Source organism: Octopus bimaculoides, chromosome 13, assembly GCF_001194135.2.
Source record: "Octopus bimaculoides isolate UCB-OBI-ISO-001 chromosome 13, ASM119413v2, whole genome shotgun sequence".
In the NCBI taxonomy this organism is placed as follows: domain Eukaryota; kingdom Metazoa; phylum Mollusca; class Cephalopoda; order Octopoda; family Octopodidae; genus Octopus; species Octopus bimaculoides.
Genome location: NC_068993.1, coordinates 127,073 through 146,106, shown reverse-complemented (window position 1 = coordinate 146,106; position 19,034 = coordinate 127,073). Strand labels below are relative to the sequence as shown.

The 19,034-nt window shown below is 32.5% G+C and overlaps 1 protein-coding gene across 2 annotated transcripts in view; it reads right to left on the bottom strand.

Moving 5' to 3' along the window:
- Positions 1-19,034, bottom strand: part of LOC106882837 (receptor-type tyrosine-protein phosphatase T) — a 94,693-nt gene that overhangs the window by 42,246 nt on the left and 33,413 nt on the right. For both annotated transcript variants that reach the window (XM_052972275.1, XM_052972276.1), the window contains exons 2-8: positions 13,358-13,498; positions 11,591-11,779; positions 7,650-7,853; positions 4,715-4,849; positions 3,760-3,897; positions 2,113-2,250; positions 647-784 (exon numbers count right to left, since the gene is read on the bottom strand). In XM_052972275.1, coding sequence (XP_052828235.1) covers positions 647-784; positions 2,113-2,250; positions 3,760-3,897; positions 4,715-4,849; positions 7,650-7,853; positions 11,591-11,779; positions 13,358-13,498 — 1,083 coding nt within the window. The remainder of the gene's footprint in view (positions 1-646; positions 785-2,112; positions 2,251-3,759; positions 3,898-4,714; positions 4,850-7,649; positions 7,854-11,590; positions 11,780-13,357; positions 13,499-19,034) is intronic.

Sequence of the window (19,034 nt, the reverse complement as noted above, 5' to 3'; positions counted from 1 at the left end):
ACAGGTTTGCAGAAGGTGCAGTAGAATATCTGATGACCAGACAGAATAAGATGGTCAAGAGTAATATGTATGACTTTGAAGTCCAGGAATTGTTTGAATGGTTTATTATGTATTATAGATAGTTTGGTTAATTAGTTGAAAGGGGTGGGTGGGTGGAATGACTATAATAATTAGAATTAAAAAAAGGAGAAGATAGAAGCTTAGGGAGTTATTTCTTAGCAATAAAAGGGTTTGCCAGGCATTCAAAAATGCAGACAAAAAACGGTATGAAGCATTGTGAAAATGGTGTGATGTTGCCTGATTGTGACATGGGAAATTGAAAAGATTGGAAATGATGTGATGATGAAAGGCGGAGTAGAAAACTAGTTGAGATAAATGGCTAGGCATGAAAGATGTCAGCAGCTGAGAACCAGAGAGATGTTTGCATTGTTAAGAAACAATGAATTTGAGATGGAGAAGAGCTATCCACCAGAAAAGGAATGGCTCTTGTGGAAGACAAAGATGTGGGAAGAAGCAGTTCAGTTAAATCTCAGCAGAATGGAGCTTCTCAGGTGAAATAGCTGGGAATGTTTGGAAGACATGGCAAACCATGTGAAATGCACATTAAAACAATGTGAGAACAGTTTAGGTTTCTCTAAGAACTTACTTGAATTACAATAGTGTCCTTGATAACCTGGTATACATCCATTAATACAACGTCCATTTATGTGGTTACAGGTTTGATAAAGACAATTTGCACTGCATTTCCTAGCACACTGGTAACCATACGTATGTCGGCTACATTCTGTAAAAGGAAGAAATTTTTTTTAAATTGTGAAGAATTTGAATATTGATTTCTTACTAAAGTTAATAAATTTGTATCATTCTGTAGTTGGATGTGGGGAGACTGAACCAAAGTATTTAAACTCCACCAAATAACGACGACTTTATATAACACCACAAGCTTCCATATATTTGATCATATCTAAATATTACCATGGCTTTTAACATATAAAAAGAATACATATATAAAAAACACAGAAGGTAAAAAATATATATGCAAATAAAAATATAAATATACAGAACAGCCTATCAAGAAGGTATATATAATCAACTAAAAATTCTAAGGCGTGTAATGCGACAAAAAACCTAAATAAAATATCAATCGATTAAAAAGATGTTTTTTTATTCCCCTCAATTAATAATATGTCAAAAAAGTTCATTTCATAAAAACCATGGTAGGTTGAAGTCTAGGAGCGTAAGAGAGTTCTACAAAATCAAGTCAGACACATCTATGGCCATTTCGGGAATTCACTGCCACAGTTCGATTACAAGTTAAAGTGCATCTCGGCAATGACCCCCCACCCCCTCATCAGGATGAACAGGAATCTCAAAAATTAGTCGTTCATGGGGAGTAACATATATAAATATTTACATATGTATCAAGGGTTGAACAGAAAGAATACAACAAGGAGAAAAGTTAGATGAAAGCAGAGTAAATGGGAAAGTAGATGCAAACTAAATGGAGAGGAAATTAGATGACGACATGATACACGGAATATTTACAGCTGAGTTTTCCTCTTCAGTCAAAGACACAAAAATATCATAGCAGTTTCATGCTAATGTATGTGTGTGTGTGTGTGTGTATATATATGTATATATATATAAGTGGATGGATAGATAGAAAGACAGGTAGGTAGGTAGTTATACATGTGTAGGTGTGTCGTCATGTGTATAGTGTTTTTTATTTTCAATTATTTTTCAATCAATGGACTGCTTTCAGTGCTTTTAGAAAAGATAACTCAGACAGAGAGACGTAACTGGCACAGAACCAAATACCAAAATGGTATTTTTGTTTATTGCACTGATCTTGCCAGCTCAATCTGATATGCTCACACACACACACACACACACACACACACACACACACACACACACGATGGGTTATACATGGTTTCTATCTACCAATTTCCCAGCCAAGGCTTTAGGTAATGTAGACATAAATACATTAAAGCTAAAACAATGATTGGATGGTCAAAGATGGAATGTCTCTGATCATAAGTCTGCCCAATCTTGGCAGACAAGGGTTAACAACAATGATTAAAATATAAGAAGTTTCAATTGGATACTTACTGGCCAGACAGTGGCTATCTTTGAAACCAGGCAAACAGCCTTTTGTACAATTTCCAGTTTCATGATGACAAAGTTGGTCAATGCATGTCTCACTGCAATTTTTATTACATCCAATGCCATATGTATGGCGGTAGCAGACTAGAAAGGAGCAGAAAATATAATTGCACACAAATCTATATAATATCATCGCTTTAAGAGAAAAAAAAAAAAAAAGAAAAATCCTTTTTACAATTAATTAGTCTAAAACCAGTTTTTGATGAATTACAGCTTTTCATTAATGTATTGCATCTATGAGGTTGTTTGACTTGCTAGAAATAGAAGTAAAAAAAACTCTCAAATAACTCCTGCATCTTAAAAAAGAAAGATATTTGAGATATTGAAGTTCTGTATCTATATAAAAAGATTGGTTAGTTATATCACTGGGATACCTTTGATCAGGGTTGGCCAGGAGCTATACAACAATGATTGCAACTTGTTTTTAATGGATTACAGTTTTGAATAAGCTCCTGGCTGACAAAATTCATTTGGGTTTCTAAACAACATTTTGAAAATACTTCAAGTTTAGACGTTTTCTACATAATTTACCACTAATAAGGGGCAGGGTCACATGACTTACTGTTGTGATGTCTGCTGCTTGAGATGACTGTTAGTTTTGAGGCCTGTTTGTGGTGATATCTATCATGATCAGCACTGGATTAACCATTTAGCAAAATAAGGAAGTACTTAGGGCATCAAGGGCACCACAAAAATGAATAAGTTATTTTTTAGTGAAATAATTAAGGACCTTTAGTTAATACCATAAAAAAAAAAACAACAAACACAAAGCAGTACTTCATTTACTCCCTTGTTTTGAAATATTTAAGTAAATAGAAACTTGATTTAATTATCTGCAAAAACAGATTGTGTTGCTGTCCAATATATTTATATGCAGAACTGCACAGAAATGTAAACTTACAAGAATTAATTACTAAGATTTTAGAGCTTATAATCAACAATTTAAGACAGAAAAAACAAACAAAAAAAAAACAAAAAGTTCACTGAAGTGTCTTGAAATACGTATTATTACTTAACAAGTAAACATTGCCTACACAACTTGCTGTCCTGTTTTTAATTAGGTAATTAATTTGTTAATGATCTAATTAATTGTTTCCACAATTTTAACTGTAGTATTTTATCTCTATGAGATAGTTTAGCAATCATTTAGCACTATAAAGATAGGTTATTGTACTTGTTATCAATTATTTTTATTTTCTGACATCACTCAATATATTTTTTATTTATACACTGTTAAAAACAACGGTAAAAGTTTTGCTTGATGATGGCTAAGAAGGCAGAAACATTCAGAATTGAACCCCTAATTTGCTCAGCCAAACAATAATATTAACTGACACTTAGTGTTTTATTAATCACTAGATTTAATCCTACTGTAGCTATTTTTTATGTTAATAATATTGGGACCAAACAAACCAATCTTTTTGTTAGCATAAATATACATTCATTATAATCAAATTATTAACTATTTTACTTATGTCAAACAATTTTGTGATTAGAATGTCTAATATTTTGATTATTGAGTATTTTGAGAAACAACTGTAACTAAAATATGGTCAAGAGAGAATTAATGAAAGAATTCAAAATCTACTCTACCTCTATCACATTGATGTCCGATGTAGCCTGGTTGGCAGCCATTTGTGCAATAACCAGTTATATGATGGCAAACACTGTCAAGACAGCCAGAAGAACAGGATTGCTGACAATCTTCTCCATATTTTTTTTCTGAACATTCTACAATTTTAAAACAAATTAAAACATTTTTAATTGAATGTCAAATATTTCAAAAGTTATTCATTATTCTCTTTTTGCAAGTTGCTAATATGAGATTTATCAGAACAATGCTGAGAGCAGGAAGTTTGTTCTCAGCAAATATTGTTGCAGCATTTTAAAAAAGTATAAAAAATTCAATAAAAAAAAAAAAGATGATTAATTTTCACAATTTTTGTGTGAGTAGAGTGACATATTAAAGTAGTTATCAACCTAAAGAATTAATAATAAATTTTAAATATTTTCAATTGCTTGAAGTTGCATTTCTTTGGAACTTTCAACAATTTTAAAATAATTAAAAAACTTTTTTAGTTTAAATGAAATATTTAGAGAAATTTGTTTCTAATGGCTTTTAATCATCAAATCTTTTTCTTCTTCTCCTCCTCCTCCTTCTCTGCCGCCACACACACACACATACGCACACACATACATATATATATGCACATATATTTTCGTTTTGGGATTTGGTTTGCAAGATTCTTTATGTGAGTTCGTGTGTTGAAGTATATTCTGTTGTGTCTGGGGAGAGTCATTTTCTTATTGTGCCTTATAATTTAACACACACACTGGTAAAATTTCCACTTATTTCTTATTTTTATTTTCCTAAAATTTTCGTTGCGTCTTACAACCTTCTCAATAGTCTTGACTGTCCGTTATTTACACTGCGTTCCTTTTTGTTTGTTTGTGCGCATGTGTGTGGTTCAATGTGTGTGTGTGTGTGTGTGTGCCTATGCATGCATGCATAGGCACACACACACACTTTATCAGAAAGACGACTTACTTGTGTAACAGTTGCTGCCTTTCCACCCAGGAATACAACCACCAATACAATCACCATTAGTGGAATTACATTTTGTCAGTCTCTTGCAGTGACATTCTCTGCTGCAGTTTTCAGAAAACCAGCCACTGTTGCAATCTGAATGATCAAGAACAAATTGGAAGTGTAAGATGAAACAAGTTTACAATTACTACAATTAGGAGAGGTACGTTTATTCATTTATAACTGCAAAAACTTAATTATGTGTCTTAAAATATAGAAATAAAAATCAATTTAAAGTTTAATCTGTAAAATGAAATTATGAAAGATGACTTGAAATGAGTTTATAAAGAACAGATAAAGTGTGTGAAACTGTTGTTTGGCATCTGATTAAGTAGATCTTTGATCAAAAGCAGTCTGGCTGTAATCATCAAAGGTATAAGGAGCCATCAATTTGTCTTATTGAAGAGGGAGAATAGTTTGGCTGCTGTTTCTAGCAGATTGAATAATCTTAGACAGGTTTTCTCATTGGTTTATGTAACTGGAGTTGTTGTTGTTTAGCCTCAGATCAGCACTGTTCCAGCAGACCTATAATCAAAGGTGTTCCAGACGTGACCATCATGTCTTTTAGTTTATCAACAACCATATAATAGCGCCATCGTTTGTTCAATAGAAATTGCCTCTAATTGGTTTACTTCCTTTTGTAGAAGAATGTGGTTGTGGTGAGGTAGACAGACAGTTCAACCCTTTGCTATTTTGGTCTGGGGGAGGAGTTGTGCCTATAAACTTGAAAGGTCCACCGACAAATATGAGATTGACATGCTTAATGTTCCTCTTGAAGACTATGTTGATGACTGCATAGACAGAGATGGAATTCCAGTGGGATGTTTTCTGGTAATTAACAACTGGGAATAATGATTAGTGAAAGGTAATAGGGGTGGTGAGAGGAAGAAAGATAAATGAAGTGGGTGGAGATTGCAGGAGATCAACTTGTTCAAAAGTAGAAGGTACTATAATAGTGGCAGACAGAGCAAGAAGACTATATTTCTGGGATCAGAAGTTAAGAGAGTGTTTGTTTGATACAATTTAGGGGTTTGTTTGCATAGCAGCACCAAAAATTCCAGATGTGGCAGAACTGTCTCAGATGTGGACAGTTTAGTTAATTACTTTTAACAGTGTCAAAAAGATCAGAATTCTTCATCATGATGGCATAAACATCTGAAAGAGTCTAAAAGTCTTCTTTTATTGCTCTAGGGATTAACTGAGTTACTCACTTATGTCGATCAATATTTTCAGAAAATTCATAGATCAATTCCATGGATTCTTTATCTATGTTCTATGCTTCCTCTTTGTAATAGTGGTTCTACCCATTGGTGACTTACATTGATTAACAAAGGGTATGGAAATCAGTAAAGCAGGTTTGCTGTGGAAGATCCTTTCACATCAAAACTACTTTTTGTTCAGCGTGGATTTATCATGTTGAAGCATAAATATTCATAGACAAACAATGGTGTTTATTAAAACAATCTTCTACACTTTCTCTGTTCAGGGATTTAAAGATATTCTCTGTATCTAAAATTTTCTTTGTTTTTATTAACACAAATCTATTCCAAATATTTTCTTTAGTAAAACAAGCCAATGTTGACATAGCAATGTACAATTGTCATCTCCCAGTTGTGTAACTAATTGGTTGGTTCCTAAAGTATTTTTGTGGAAATAATTTAAAAATCTCACATTTACCAGATTGATTTATTCTACAACTTCATTGCAACAGATCAATGGACTTCATTGTAATCTCTATTTTCTCTTCAATTTCTATTTCACTATTTGGAGGATTAATTTTAGGATAATTCTTGAGAAATTTATAGTTTCCAACATCTATTCTATTGAAATTATAACATCACAGTCTTTTGGTAAAGTGTTATTCTCATAGACATTCTCCCTTCAGTAGTATTTGTTGTTTTTTTTTAAAAGAATCACTTATTTTCCCAAGAAGAAAATAAGGTTAGGGCTAAGGTGATAACTAAACTCTTTCTACAAATATCATCACAGTTTGTCTCTATTTTTAACAAATATTGCCAAGTAATTGGCTTAATTAGATTATTAAGTATTAGTAATTTAATAAAGTAGAGTGAAAGAGTAGAATTTGAGGGCAATGATAATGATGATAGTGTGTATGCAAAATGCTAAAAGTTTGCAGAGTGAAATTAATTATTTTGCTGTGGGAAAAGAATTTATTCCATTTAAAATAAAACTCACTTATAATTGTTTTAATGGGCTTGTTCTAAATGATCTCTAACATAAAATTCTTTTTTGTCTTTAAAATGAATCTTAAATATGAGTTTATAAACAATTATAATTAAACAAAATCAGAAGGACTAAATAATAAAAATGCAAATACAATATTAACAAGTTAATTAGATAAAGATAGTTTTAATCACTTATTTAAATAAATATTTATTTCTTTATTGCCCATAAGGGGCTAAACATAGAGGGGACAAACAAGGACAGACAAAGGATTTAAGTCGATTACATCGACCCCAGTGTGTAACTGGTACTTATTTAATCGACCCCGAAAGGATGAAAAGCAAAGTCGACCTTGGCGGAATTTGAACTCAGAACGTAACAGCAGATGAAATACAGCTAAGCATTTCACCTAGCATGCTAATGATTCTGCCAGCTCCAGCTCACCACCCTAAATATTGATACTTTAATTACTATGAAAAATAATATTGACAGGTTAATTACATAAATACTATAATGTTTAATTAAATACAATATAGACAAGTTAAACAAATACTGACAAATGTTGACAAGTTAAATAAATAAATGTTGATGAGTTAAATAAATAAGAAGTTGTAAACTGGTTTTTTTTTTTAATTCAAGAATTTTATTTCTTATACATTAAGTAAATGTAATCAGCAAAATAATAATAATAAAAAAATATATATATATTTACCGCCACCAATTAACACTTCACAAAGATTTAATTTGCGATTATTTCCTGGTAAAACAATGAACAGTCTATTCCCATATTTACTCAGAGGGAAATTTATGTCTACAATTCCATTTGGGTTAATTGCATGTGAATTTTCATAGAGAAGTGTTCCATTCGAAATATTTTTCCTATCACTAGCATATACTTTAAAATTCTGGAATAATTCTGAAAAATAATTTTGAATAAATTGTATGACATAAAATATTTCTTTGAATTAGTTTTAACAAAGCATTTTAATAGCTTAAACATCCATTTGTCATTTTAGATTTAATACATTTTCAGTAAAAAAAAAGGTAAATAACGAGAATATATTCTTGTTTGTACGATAGGGGATGTGTAGAAGTATATTTTGTAAATAGCATAATATATTAATGGTTGGGCTGAGTGGCAAATATGTTGAAACTTTCAAAAATATCTTCGTTAAATATGTTGTTGTTTAGCTACAAATCAACCATGATCAAGAAGATTTATAATCAAAGGCGTTCCAGGTATGACCACCCTGCTTTAACCCAAATTATCTAATTTGTTCTTCTGAAATAGCCTTTTAAACTGCAATAAATAGCAGTCGAACCTCTCTCAAATCCCATCCCCCTTCTTAAAGAAGCAAAAAAGAAAGCAACAGAGATGGTCGTAGCTGGAGTGTTTTTGACCAAAATTGACTTTGGGCTAAACAATAACAACAGCATTAACAGTCCTTCTGCTGCTTGGAGTTGTCCCTACCCTGTGGCTCCCATTAACAGCTAGGTAGACTAGGCTAGGTGAGAGAGAACATTATGATGGAGGTGATAAGATTCAAACTTCTCTCTCTCTCATTACCTCAACCATTTAGGATGTCAAAATTAAGAAAGTTATTATTTTAGATGATTGATGAAACTAAATCTGTAATTCTATAACACTATGAACAAGAAGAGCTTCTGTTATAAGGCAATGAAATTAAACTGAACAATTGTTGTTTCTCAATTATACAATCTTTAAAGAAGTCTGTTACATCAATTAATGTACTTAGTGATTCATTCATCCTGACTTTGAGAAGAACAGTGTAAGCTATGTTTTACTGAGAAGGCCAGAATAAGTTAAAAGCAAACCTGGATTGTTCCTCATACTGGTCAAAACTCATTTAAATAGAAGGAGTCCTTGGTAGTGAAAAGGTTGGGAACCACTGTTCTAAAAAAGTTTTTCTATTCTAGGTACAAAGCCTGAAATTTTTAGGAGGGGCCAGTCAATTAGATCGGCCCCAGTAAGCAACTGGTACTTAATTTATTGACCCCGAAAGGATGAAAGGCAAAGTCGACTTCAGCGGAATTTGGACTCAGAACATAAAGACAGACAAACCGTTCTATAATCTCAACTATGTTAGCTTCCTGCATGCTTCACTAACTTATCTGTCCAACTTTCTGTCATTTTTGTCCATCTAGCTTTCTGCATAATTATTTTTTGTTACATATTTGATGCTTTATACATTAAACATGTTAATATTTACTATCTATCTATCTGTATATTTATCTTATATTTATCTGTCCGTGTGTCTCACAATATGATTATGTGAACATTGTTTGAAAATAATTGTTCGAAAAAACATTTATTTGAATGGAAAATTGTATGAATGAAAATTACTCAAAAGGACAATTATATGAAATGTTAATTATTCTAAATTTTTTATTTCATTTAAACAAAGATAATAAAATTAAAAATCAAGTACACAAATGATATTTATTTTGAATAACTGTTTTTCAAATAACTGTTTTTCAAATAAATGTTTTTGAATAATTGTTTTCAAACAATTATCTTCGAACACTTTTCATGATACATACAACATAATAATAATTAATCATTAAATACGTTAACACTCATCTATTGGACATTTATAAATTTCTTTATGCCTACAACAGCCTATGGACATCACTAAACTTAAACAATTTAAACCATATTATATATCAAATTAGTTTGGTATGTAATCACCATCATTGTGCTTCATATAATTTGGAAACAAAAAAATTCTGTAAAATGGTAAGTTTTAAATACGTTATAAAAGGATATGTAGTTCTAGAAATAGAGAGAAAAGTGAATGATCCTGACATAAATATGTTTGATGATAAATCTACTCAGTCAAGAGAAATAACAATCTCCATAGCTGAATGAGTTTGCATTTTGTGCTGCTGTTGCTGTTTAAGCCTTGATCAGACTGAGCAGACCTAAAGTATTCAAACCATGATCATTCAGTTATTTTCATCAGGCAGAAGACATTTCCAATGTATGATTCCTTTTATAAGATAACAGTGTGTGATTTGAAGAAAATTTAGTTTTCTTTCTTACAAGTTTTTTTTTTTTCCTTCATCAACTGTTTTCTTGTTTATTATGATTGTCTGTTCCTTAATTCTTCAACGCAGTAAATTTATAAGGATTCAACTAAAGTCTCTCTAAAGTAATGCAACTTCAACATGGAACAACTTCCTACACACTTTATGACAGGAGACAAATAAAAAGCCACTATGTGGTCACTCAATATGCCAAAAGTAGGAGCTGAATTCCCCTCAGTTCACATTCTACTGTCTTAAAAAAGAGAATCACACACTGATAAATGTACTTCTACAAAACCTTGTCCAGGTTGGAATGCCTTTAATCATAGCTTTGAATGATGAATTCTTACTCAAGACTAATGAACAACCTCAAGTATTTGACAGAAAAGTACAAGTTTTAAAGAATCTAATGATTGAGTTTCCAGAAAAATCAGCTGAATTAAGTTTATAAATTAGAATAATTCCATGTTGCAATGAAACAAAATTAGACAGCCTTACTATAGAACAGTGGAGAATTATCTTCTTGCTAACACTACACATGTACTCTACATCTACAACAACTGTATTGCTACATGGTCAACTGACTCACTAGAAATAACAACCAGATCTTATAGACCCTAACATCTTTAAAAATACCAAACCCCACCCTCCAAAGAAACAAGGGAAGTTGTGAATCCAGGGCAGTCTAATCTAATATAAATTTACTATTTAATATAAACAAAGATGGTGTGATATTAGTTTGAAAGTCTTTGACCATGCAGCTGTTCAATCAGGATTCTCTTAAGTTAAACAACAGCATCACTGCAAGCTAATGAAATACTTATAATGTTAATGTTTACAGAGATATTATTGTTTGCAGGGAAATCCATTATTTACAATGATTAAGGCGGCAGAATCATTAGTGCTTTTGTACAAAATGTTTAGTGGTGTTTCTTCTGGCTGTTTATATTCTGAGTTCAAATTCTACTGAGGGCAACTTTACCTTTCTTTGAGTTGATAAAATAAAGCACCAGTTGAGTATTAGGGTCAGTGTATTCAATTTGCTTCCTTTCCCTCAAAATTGCTGGCATTGAGCCGAAATTATAAAGAATTATTTACATTGAGGATATTCAAATTGTGGTCATTGGCTTAAGTTCTGAGATCACAATCTACCAACTTTGTCCTTCAAACTTCCAGGGTTAATAAAATATAGAACCTGTGAAGCACTGAGGTTGATGTCATTGACTTGTAGCCTTCTTCAAAATTTCAGGCCTTCTGCCCATTGTAAAAAGGATATAAATTGTAGTCCTTTTTGACAAAGCCCTTGTTTACCTTATTGTTAATGTTTACAGTGATGTCATTGCTAACAATGTTAGTGCGTTCTCTATGGGACCTATTTTACAACCAGTTGAACTGAGCCACTCGCAAGTCAAATGTCTTGAATATTAACACTGTATAGTGACAACAACAACAACTGTATTCACTCCATCATTACCTCTCTCCTGTTTGTTGTGTAATGAACAATAGCAAATCTACAAAAGAGATTCATTGATAAAAACACAATACTAAATCAATGAATGAAGTGAAAACTAACGGGATGAATTGTTATTAATAAATAAAACTTACTTATTTCTGATTGGAGTGTATAAACCACAAGTCTTTTTATTTTCACCTTGCCAACCCACATGGATACTGTTGAATCCATTGTGTGCTGTGTATGATAACAATGAGTAGCTTTGGTATTTTGTATGGTTCCATCAAATACAACCGATAATTTCTTATCATTTTTCTGGTTATATTTTGGCATAATTTTTCCTAGTAACAAAGAAGAAAAATATATCAACACATTAGTTATAATTTAAGAAACTATAATTAAGACATTAAAATTAAAATTAATGAACTTCATGAAAATTAGTTTCTCTCTATATTATATCACCAAAATCTTAAGTCAACCAGAAAAAGAAAAGGTTACCTACATTTGTCTGATGTGACAGAATTAAATTAACTTTGAGCCACCAAATAGAGAGAAAAGCAATATTCAATCACTGATTTTAGAATATGATCCATATTATAAAATGCTGGTTAATGGGTTCAACTTGAAAACCATGAAGATTAGGCAAAAGAATAATTCTCAAGAGATGTCTTTGTAAAGGCTGGCTTTTCTACTGCCCTAATAGATACCTTGTTGGGGAATGATAGAAAAATAGAGATTTTATATTGTTTGGAAGCCAGATGAGTGATTCAAAGAGTTAATCCACTGCTGCTCATGATTATAGAAGTTTTAAAAAGGGACAAGGGTGTTACTGAATAAGGAGACTGGTGTGCTACAAGATGGTGGGATAGAAACTGAAGTGTATTGTGACAGAGGCACAAAGGCAAAATGGGCAGTGAAAGAGAAGTGAAACTGCACGTGGGACAACATGATTGTAGGACAGTCCTCCTGTATTAAACATGTGAAAGTAGAAAGAGTGATAGTGTTTAAAAGAGGTGAGAAAAATGAAAGAAGTAAGAAGATAAAAAAAGAGAAGAAACTGAAATTAGAGCTGAACAATATTAAGATTTGAAATATCAGTTTTTGAATTATCATCCAAGACTTTGAAACTCCCAGAAATTTGAAGAAAACCAATTTAACAAATAAAGCTATCTCGACGCTGTTGCCGACCACCACCACGACAACTTTTGCCACTGATAGTCACCGGTACCATCACTTCCACCATTCACTTTCACATATCTCATTTTCTCAATCACCAACAATATACCATAAATCCTCGAGTATAATCTGCATGTTTTCCTCCAAAATTTTAAGGTCAAAATCCCTAGTGCGTACTTATATACGAGGTTAAAAATGAAAGATATTTTCTAATCAATGTCCGAGTCTCTATTTGCTGTCTGGCAATGTTTATTCAGACGCATTTTGTGATGTCGGGTGCAAAAATACCTTAAGCTAAGCCTGAAAGCAATGAAATCATAAAAGAATCATCCATAACTTGCAGTAAGCAACATTTATTAAAATGAAAGTGTTGTATATCGCCTGCACTGGATCGTACTCAGGATGACGTTGTATGGAAAGATGAAATAAATTTCGTAAAACAAAAAAAAAAAAATCAATATATTTCCAGAATCTGAAGCAGCACAGATAGTGGCTTTAAGGTGGTGATGGACTGAACCTGTTAGCATGTGATTGGGAAGCAAACTTCTTACCACACATCCACACCTGTAAAGATGATTGATTGATGAGATCTGATTGAAGACAACATTCATCATGATGAAAATTGAAGGTGAAGAAAATAATCCACAATACAAAAAAAAAATCAAAACAACTATATAAAACATATAAAATGAACTTATATAGATAGTACCAAAGAATATTTTGAAAAGCCCTAATATATTTACTTTGTTGGCAATTTGGTCCCATGTAGCTGTTTTCACATACTGTTCCGAGGCATACTCCTGTATCTGTGTCACATGATGCAGATGACTTACAATGGCATTTGGACTTACAGAACATACCAAATTTATTCTTTGGGCATCGACCTGAAAAACGGAAAAAAAAAAACGAGAACAAAATAAATAAAAATACAAAGCTTAATTAGAGCTTAATATATTTAATGAAGGCATCACTAAAAATGTTTAGATGGTGAGAAAAACAATATTAGTCAATAACTAATATCGTTTTGAGCAGTTATTGAACACAGAAGACAACAAATCTGGATATATTCCTGCCTTATTTTGATCTCATCATTAAAATGTAGACTTCATGGTTATTGCCAAAGTAGTTATGAAAGAATCAGTATAAATATATATATATATATATATGAACTAGGATTTGTTAGAGAATAAAAAAACTCTGATAAATAGGTAAAGTTAATGCAGATATATTTAATACAAAGAACATCACAAAGCTCGGTCTGCTGAGGAGGACAGGTCTTGTTGAGTACAGCTAAGTGCCAGGCATCTCAGTCCTTTATCATTTTGCCTGAAAGGTTCCGTGTCCCAAGGTTATTCTTCAGTGTTTTGTCCCGTGTCTTCCTGCACCTCCCACTTCCACATGTTCCACCTACTTTGAGAGATCTACACTTCTTTATGGAGCAGTTGGCATCCATTCTTCGCATCACATGACCAAACCATCACAGTCTTCTCTCTTGCACACAGCAACCAATTCCTCTGACACCTAACTTCTCTCTTGATCCTACACTTGCACTCTGTCGAACATGTACACCTACATTACACATCCAGTGGAGCATACTTATCTCATTCCTTTCCACCCTTCACATGTCCTCTCCATTCAGGGCCCACATCTCATTAATATGTAGAATTGCTGTCTGTATACATGGATCCTACAATCTTCCTTCCACTCAAAGAGAGAAACCCCTCGTAGTCAACATATTGATAAGGAACAGCATATCAGCTACTGTAGCCCTTGAAGCCTTTGTCTCAATAAAAGATGGGAACTGGAATGCAATTGATTATAAGTCTGCAGATCAGGGCTGACATGAGCTTAAACAACAACAGCAACAACACCAATAATAACAAAATGTAGTTACATGGAATCAACGAATTCCCCTGTTTTTATTCTTTCTCTTTTGTCTTTTCAATCTAATCTATACAGTTAGGCTGAATCATTTTTTTTTCCCCCCTTTGCTTCTACCCAACTCTCTGCCTCTCTCACATTCTAACCCCATCCCACTGAGTTGTGGAATGGTAAGGTTCTTCTTTTGAAATTTTCATTAAAAAAAAGAAAAAAAAAACAAAAAAAAAACAATAGTCTGACAGGAAAATCCTGTTCAGTAGAGATGCAACAAGTCTTTTATTTTGGCAAATGGAAGCATGGCAGCCAGAATGTTTTAACTTTAAAAAAAGAAAAGTAAAGATAATAAAGCTTGCAAGTTTTCTTTTTGTTTTTATATTACCTCGCTGTATATATTCAATGTAAATTACATTTTGTAATGATACAGGGACCCCTGTTATAGCAGTCCCCTGCCCCAGGGGCTTCTATAAACTCACTTATAAGATTGTTTAATATTGGAGAATTTTTGAAAATAAGAGACAAATTGATTGATCCTAGTCTGTAGTAGAATATATTCAGTTGTTCAGTTATCTGTTGGCTCTTATGGAACAGACTTAAGATTAAATGAATTCTATTTAGTACCATCCTGCCTTTTTCTTCATCTAGTATGGAATTTATCCAATGTGTCTTTTCTTTTTAAAAACAGTAGGGTAGTTTAAAGTAATTTGAGGGAGATTTGACATCTATTTCTAGCAGATAAAACAACTACATGGAAATTTTTTTTATTTAAAATCTCAAGTTAGAAAATGGATATTGCTAGTAGATTCAGTTTTATCAAAGGTAAAAATTTGCATAAGAAATTATTATTGGAGTTGTTGTAAGCTGTTTAGGAAATATGTTTAAGCTGTAAGGGACTTTCTGATAAAGGGAGAGTTATTAAAGCCCTAAATAGCAATATTTCAGCTATTAACTCATTTCTACATTAAACTTTAACAGATGAAGTTAACATTTTTACAATCAGATAACTTTTAAGAATATACTTTGTATTATTTTCTATGGCTGTGAGGTTTAAGGGAGAGCAATTTGGGGGTTAATTTGGGGGTCAATTATTGTTCAAAACCTTACATCCAATATCCTAAATTGTAGCTATTGTTGTTTAGCTCCAGGTCAGCTGAACACACTGAAGGAAGTTTGACTATTATTTCTAGCAGGTGGACTGACCCTCAAGAGGCTCATGTAGTGCATCAATCTCTTAATTGAATATGTGTTTGTATCTCAGAGCAATACAATCTTCACTCTCCTTGCTCTACTTTGCCTGACAGACATAAAACAGGTTCCCCCTCTTTAACCTTCTCTACTTCATGGTTGAGTGGTTACTGATAGGAAGGTTATCCAACTGTAAAAAACAATTGCTCCAACAAGAACCATCCAACTCATGCAAAACATTCAAAAATTGATGAAAACTTAAAAAAAAAAAGCAGTAAAACAAAAAGAAACAAAAGACCAATTCCAGTTTTCTCTCTTCCCAAACCCCAGTTTCCTCTGTTCCAATTTCCAAATCTGCATCCCTAAACTTCACCTTCTACTTCAACATTTTCTTTTCTTCTTCCACATCTAATATTTTGATTTTGTTTACTTTTCTGTTTTTCTTTCTTCTTTCTCCAGTTATTCTAAGATTTTTTCTATCATCTCCCCCCACCATCTCCCCCCCTATATATCCTGCAGTTTTCTCTCGCACCAACCAAGTATCTAGCATATTCCTTTCTTTCTTCCCATCTTTTTCCAGTATTTTTTCTGCTCTATCTTAATAGTAGTAGTAGCAGCAGCAGTAGTAGTTGTAATGAATATATGGGGGAGGGGGAAAGAAAACCTTTGGCTGTCAGAAGTTGGAATGAAGCTGTACTTGCCTCTGCCAGACATTTGGTTTTTCACTTTTTGGTAAGTGCGACCCACAATAATGGGAGAATCAGTGTAGCAGCGTCTGTTGTAAGGTTGTGGCCTTGTTAACTAAACTTACAGTAAAATCTGGAGTGATGGGATTTCTAGAGCTATATAGCAAATGAAAATCAGAATCAAGACTAATGACTAAAACAAGATTGATTTCTTAGGGTTGATGTGGGGGGTTGTAAGTTACAACGAAACTCATTCAATAGAATTATTCAAGTGGAAAAAGAAAAAGAAAAAAAAGACCTTTGTGCAATAACCCTGCAAGCAGCATTCTTTCTTTCATAACTGCTGTTATAGATTCTGGTTCACTGCAGAACAGATATCATACAATCTTGTTAAATCCTTGGCAATGTTAATCTAGATAGCACTCAAAGTGTTAGCGAAGTTTCTAGAAGCTGTTGCATTTACCTCTACTATTCTACATCCCAACGTAATTTCAAATATTTGATAGATATTTGCTAAACAACCTGCCTACACTACATTAGATATAATGAACTAGAGAGAGAGAGAGTTTGAATAATGGTGGTGTAGGATAATAGTTCTGAAGTGGTGAGATGTATGATATAGTAAGATGTCCCAATAGATGTAGTTTAATGTACCACAAGACGTTTAATGTACCGTACAATGAAGTTTGACATACCACAAAATATAGTTTGATGTACCACAAGATGTAGTTTGTTATGTCACAAGATGTAATGGAGAGTAGCACAAAAATTTTAAAATGTGAAAAGCAGGAACTGAAAATCTATATATAATTCTTAATAACTACACTTTACTCATTGAAAAAATATATAATTACTTAATTTTCCATAGTTTAACTTATCTAAATAATTATTTTCCTGATTTGACTGCTATTTCTAGCAGGATGGCTGACTACATAACTGTCCTATTGACCCAACAGTTTTGTAAATATGTTCTAACAAGTTGTTCCTAATAGGAAAAGATTGGAGATATCAGATTACATGATGATTACTTTTACATTGACTTTGTTAAATCCTTAAAATTTCAAAAGAAAGTTTTTAAAAATATTGAATTGGATATTAATAAGCTAAATTAAATTGTGATTTAACAACTACACAGCATGGAGATAGAATCCTATTCATATATTTAATCAATATATATTTAGTCTCACTGAACCAAAAACAATCATTGAACTGATTAAAGTAATGGGTTCCATTTTCTATTAAAAGTAAAGTAGTGCTTAAAGGGAATCCAAACTGTTGAAGTTAAGAAGTGTTGAGTTATCTATTAGTAGTGTTAACAAATTAATGATAAATATGATAGGATTTACATAATAGTACAAAATTACATGATCATGCCTTGGGGATGATACATGGATGACTATTTTACACACACACACACACACACACACACACACACACAGAGTCATATCCATATTTTTGATGAAGGTCTATTTAGTCTGGCTGTAAAATTATGCATAATGGCTGACTGACTTAGTAACAGAGCAAAGTATAAACAAAGCAGAATTGGTAAATTTCTTGAGTGACAGAATGGTCAAAGTTGAGCTGAAAAGAATGCTCATGGACTGAGCATTTTTGACACCTCCTCCCTTTTGCTTTTAATCAAGGTTCTAAGGCCGCAAAAGCTGCCTGTGACATTTGCACTGTGTATGGAGAGGGTGCCATAGCTGAAAGAACCACTCGTGATTGGTATGCCAAGTTCAAAAATGGAAATTTTGACCTCAAAGATGCACAATTTATCCGGAAGACAGAAGTCACAGTTCTTTGATCTCTTTCCAAACATTGAGGCTTCATCAAGAAATGTCTCTGTAATGTAGCTGTGTTTTCATTTATCTTTCTCTCTGCGAAAAAACGTTGAAAGTGCTGTGCTGTTTTCGTGATAGAAATGGAACAAGCTGTTGTGTTTTGTGTGATTTTTGAATGGATGTTTTGTGAGATGTGAGAGCTTGTATAGTAGATTTTGGTAACTGTTTCTATGACGTCAGCATGATGTGTACGTGTGTGTGCATGCATGTGCACGTGCATATGTGTGTGTGTGTGTGTGTGTAAGTAGGTTTTTCTCAAAAAAATCATGCAAGACAGAATAAAAACTACTTTCAGTGCCCCTGGGTATGAGGTTGTTACTCACAGATTTTAGGTTTACAGTCTAAATATACCTTAAATCCTCAAATTAGTCTTTGCAATAGAAAAAAAATCAAACGAGCTCTTCACCACTTTTATTTGACAAACAATAATAATAGTTTTTAAGAAAATTATGGTTATTTTAAACCTAATAAGGTCAAATGTATAAATCTTTCCACCTTTCTAATTTGTTATGAGATGAAAACCGATAATTAATTATACTTAATGGACCTAAATGATACTTTTCTCAAGGACAGTTTGTATAAAGAACTTCTGATTTTCTTCATTGCAAAATTAGACAAGCACAAGAAAAAAAAAACAAAAAAAAACAAGGAAATAAATGAAGCATTACATATTTGGTAATCTTGGTAAAAGAAAATGCAATGAAGGGAGCTGTGAAGATTTTTCCATTTGGATACATACATATATTGACACCATTAACTCTCATAACCCTCCCTTCTCTCTCTCTATATATATATGTATATATTATGTATATATATATATATATATATAT